The sequence below is a fragment of the Corvus cornix genome, chromosome 10 (genome assembly GCF_000738735.6).
Source record: "Corvus cornix cornix isolate S_Up_H32 chromosome 10, ASM73873v5, whole genome shotgun sequence".
Classification (NCBI taxonomy): Eukaryota; Metazoa; Chordata; class Aves; order Passeriformes; family Corvidae; genus Corvus; species Corvus cornix.
The window spans coordinates 14846935-14851949 of record NC_046340.1 but is presented as its reverse complement, the minus strand read 5'-3'; the positions used below and the strand labels follow the sequence as shown (position 1 = coordinate 14851949).

General features: G+C 37.5%; 1 protein-coding gene across 8 annotated transcripts in view; it reads right to left on the bottom strand.

Annotated features, from left to right (window-relative positions):
* TJP1 (tight junction protein 1) overlaps positions 1–5015 on the bottom strand; it is a 190353-nt gene that overhangs the window by 183318 nt on the left and 2020 nt on the right. For all 8 annotated transcript variants that reach the window (XM_019280873.3, XM_010390809.4, XM_010390807.4 and 5 more), the window contains exon 2: positions 3561–3705. In XM_019280873.3, coding sequence (XP_019136418.1) covers positions 3561–3705 — 145 coding nt within the window. The remainder of the gene's footprint in view (positions 1–3560; positions 3706–5015) is intronic.

Genomic DNA, 5015 nt, shown 5'->3' with positions numbered 1-5015 from the left:
TTATTTAAGAGCTGTGAAACACAATTCCAATAGATTCAGAAAGGTATATTCTACTGTGGAACTGAGCCATTCTAAAATTATAACGAAAGTGGGAAATCCATAAATCAGACTTCAAACGTGAATTAATTACATGCACTATAAAGCATGTATCACACAATCATAATCCATTTACATGAAAATGGAAAAGCTGCGTGCAAAAATCTCTTGTTGCTCACAGTGTGAAAATAGATGGCTTGTTTTGTAACAACTACAAAAAATAGTATCTGATTTTCACAGTTTGGATATTACTTACTCTGATAATTTATTTGACAGCCTCTGTAGCACAATCTTTTCTTAATACATGGGAAAGTAACATCTCTATGTACTATTAATGCTACTGAGAGTTGCTTCCTTCAGCATATTAGTTCTCAATCAATAGGAGAATAAAAACCGTTATTGGAGGAGAAAACAGAAAGTCCAAGGAAAATAATTAACTATTTTCTTTATGTTATCTGCATGATTTTTATAGGACCAGCACCAACTGTCCAGTGATGCTTGAGAGAAATATAAATAGAAAAAAACCAAACAACAGACCACCAAAACCCAAAAGACAACAACAACCTACACCAAAAATGTGTTGAAAACAGTATTAATTTGAGGTCATATTCAGGCAATTACTGACCCTACCTATAATTCCATCTATTGGTCTAATAGAGATTGTCCTGTTTTGGAGAGGATATTCTGGGAAAGAAGGTACAGAGAGGACAATGAACAGAACTTGGGACAATATTTTCTGGCCCAAAACCAGACCAAGACCATATCCTTAGTACTGACTTGCAGAAGTCATGCAATATGGTACTTCTGTCTGATATTTTTGTGAGGGTATTTGTAGTTAACCTGCTTGCCCTAAGAATTCATAGACCAAATCCCAATAGGCAACCTCAAACTTACTCAATTTCACTTGTGTTATAAACCACATTTTTATTGTGTTAATCAGAAATTATAGAGCTGTCTCAAGAGGAGAAATTATGAATCTAGAGTGGAGTATCCTTATTAGGGATTTCACCTTTAAATTAAAAATTTTGCACACCTTTTGCATCTTTAGTTTTATTTTCTTTTTGCCCAATTTGCTTTACTGGCTGGTAATATAATGGCTGTAGTTGGTTGATTCTTAACTAACAAGGTCATCCTATTGTTTAGAACTGAGGGGATTTTACTCTTCCCAGACCATCTATTCTGCAGTGATAAGATCTTGATACTTGTCTAAACATAGGTACAAAAACATAGCTTTGCAGTTGCTATGTAATTGTGGAACCTCTCTTATTGTCTGTATTATCAAAGAACTGTAGCTCACCATGATGGTCTCACTAACATCATCTGGAACTTTGCTATTTACTTCAGAGGCAGAAATTTCTTGTTCTTCACAGGAGTGTCGGTGTGTCTCACATTTTTTTATTATTGGGAAAAAAACGCAAAGAATTTAGAATATTTACAAATACTGAGGAAAGGGCAGGGAAGCTATTTTCCATTTTCTGTTTATTATTCATCTCATCTTTTCTAACTACTGCTACATATTTCTAGTTTTCTTTGTGCCCCCTGTAGTCATGCACCATTTTGTTTATGGGTGGTACTTTCTGTCTCTGACAGGTTGCCTCGTTGATAAGGGCGCTGCAACTGTGGTTTGTGATGTGTGAGCTTCTGCACAATATGGGCAGGATATTGCTTTGCTGGCAGCTTTCTTGTTGTCTTCAAAAGTGAAGTTGTCTTTTCCACAAACTGTTACAAGTGCTTGAGACTCTCATCTCCATGAATCCCACGTTGATTGTGTTTGACACAGGTGTGGCACTTAAGAGAAAACGGACATAGAAGAGTTACATAATGAATTTTTCTCTTGGATGGAGGAGATGAATGTCAGCATAGAACAGAAGGTGTGGAAAGACTGGTGTGTTTTTAACCTGGTGTCCAGGTATGGTGTTTTTCCCAGGAACTGGTGCTGAAGTAAATTGTGTGCTATTGCACACCAGTTTGTCTTTTCATTGAGTTCTCTGTTTCCAATACAGGGAACTATTCCCTCCTTGCTGTGTGGGTTCTGGGGCTACATCAACTTCCACATCTAACACTGATACACCACAGAGGGAGTATAGCCCCAGCACTGTTTTGTTTTATTCTTCCAGGGTGCATGCAGAACTGATGTGCCATATACTTCTTGTAAGGTAGAATATATATAACAATCTTACAGTGACACTACATGGCTCCATAAATACTAACACTGACATCTTTTATATCTGGTTGGGGTTTTTTGAGTTATCAGGTATTTCCAGCATAAGCTGGCTTCAGGAAAGCTTTCCTACTTTTCTATTACTTCCCTAATGTGATTCTTTAGCTGCAGGCACTTCTTAATTGGTTTGGTTTTGTAAGTGAATTGCTTTGTGTAGTTAGAGGACCAGTGCTACAAAATGAATCTTTTAAAATCCAAATGGCACATATTCAGATAGTGAATGACTACAGGTCTCCTGGAACTCCTGCAAATGACTATGGAGAAATGAGTTCTGACTGGGATTTCAGTAGTTGTGGGTATAGATCAGCCCAAACTGTACAATTTGGGCCCATACTGTGTTGTATCGTGTGTCTTCATACTCCATTACCATTTCATGTTTCACTGCTACTCAGGATGAACTTAACCTCATACAACCACAATTTTTTCACTATCATTTCACAGTCATTAATTTTTACTACATTTCTAAAAACTAGTGTAATCCAGTCACTAGCTGAACCTTAACAAAACTAACCTGGGCATGCAAAGTTATTAAAGCCTTCATAATTTACTCTTTATATGCTACTGACATATCAAAACAGGACAGCTTTTAGCTACTTTTCAAGACTTTTCTCAGAATGTTTCTGTCTTAGCTGGACATGTGTAAATTACCTACAGTACTTCCTAACAGCTAATGATCTATTGTGAGCTGTAGCCCATTCTCATCTAGATTCCTTATTGAATAGGCAAAGCATGACTCCAAACACACAACTGCAAATGCCAGAACTGAATACTAACTACATAAAATGAAGCATTTTAGGATTTCCCAAGGTTTTATTTCTCCTCTTTTTATGTTCAAATCTCTGAAGCAGGGACTTAAATCCCAGTATCCCAGCATGTATCAGGTCACATGCTGTTCTTAATAGGTCTTCCTCAGTTTCTATTCCTCTGAAAGTAAATAAAAACAACAGAAACTGTGATGTTAACTTAGGCTGTCTGTTACACTCCAAGAAAATGTATGAGTGAAATGGACTTCTACATACAGACCTAGTCCTTGAACACTGAAAACTAGCAGTGTCATCAATGCATTACATCACTACTGAATACCTGTAGCAAAGACCAGAGTTGATCCCCAGCATTCATCAGCATCAAAAAATCAACATCCAAAGATGTTCTTTATACAAAGTAGAATTGTACTTTACAAATTCCAGGTAAAATCAAATGCAGTTAAAGCCTTGAACGCTTCCATGGTACTTCATTTATATAGAAACTAAGTCATGGGAAATGTTGTGATTATTAAAGACATCATGACAGTGATAATTTTAACCTGTATTTGTTGAATGATTGGTTCAGTTGTTCTTCAGCAGAAAGGCTTCCTTCTTGGTCGCTCATCTGACAGGATTCATGAAGCTCCATCTCTGCTACAGCTCTCAGTTTTGTTTGCTCTGAGAACGCTGGGAAATGCATACAGTCTGCATAACAATAAAGAAATTTCTCTCATAGCTGATGCATAATTCAATATAACGTCTACAGTTTGATGTAATTCTGTCAGTGATGTTACATTTGGATAAGTGGCTGGTTTAGGTCAACGCAATCTCTTTTGACCTTTTATACATAAAGTTGTTTCCCTATTCATATTTCCAATAGACCTGAGATATACAGGTCAGACAATTTATAGAAATTTGGAAATAACCTAAAATTCTTACTCCATATAGAATTCTGTCTGGTCAATGAAGAACTGACTTTCTATTGTATCATATGGGCAAGTAGTAACCAACTGTTTCTCCCCATGAAGTCACTGGGGCTTTGTTTTGTACTATAATGAGAATTGTAAGCAGAGGAATCAAGTAATTAATCTTGAGGCATCAGTGGTGCTGTAACACCCCTTAAGTTACTGTGAGTGTAATTCTTTGAAATAATGAGGTGAAAGAGTTCAAAATGGTGTTAAAACAATTATGTGCAAGCAACAATACATCCTTCAGTGGCCACATTTCCCTAGCACAGTTCACAGTTTCTGCAGTGAGCTACATTAGTCCAGAGCCTGAGTGACCTCTTGGAATCAAGCCACATTTCCAGCACCTGTCAAATGGTTCTTTCTGTAGGGCATGCAGACAGTGGAAACACATTAAAATAACCACGTCTGCCAACAGGGGCAGGTCCAGAGAACAGAAATTGGCCCCCACTGTACATGCAGCTAATCAATCAGAGGGATTGATTCTATTCTGTGTGCTCAGTCAGCCTGCCATAAAGAGTGTGTTGAACAAGTACAATGGGCGGGATGGCACACAACCGCGCTGGTAGCTGGGTGTTGATGCCACATAGCACAGGCATAGCAGCTCCTCGTCATACATCTAGACTGCATTCCTTCGTTTTGATTCCTTTGCCCTATCAGTCAGCTTTTAGAGGGTGGAGAAGAAAATTACTGTAATGGAAATAATGAACAATGTTCTTTTTCATCATGTCTTTGTGTGCACCTTGTAACATGGTTTAGCAAAATCAATCTATAAAAATCCACAGTGTCATAACACATAATGTATTTTAATTGAATCTGCAACATAATCTGTGCATGAATTTGAACAGATTATTTGCATGAATTAATGTGAATATATAGCGTGTGTTTTTCTTTGCCTGCTATCCAGTCAATTATTACTAGCAAAAACAGATTCTAAAAGTAGCTTTGCACATTTGATAAGCACTGTTGGGGGAGGGGAAGGAGGAAAGAGTGTAATAGTGGCTGAGCTAAGGCAGCCTGAGGCATTTTTCTGCCTACACAAGGCACAGA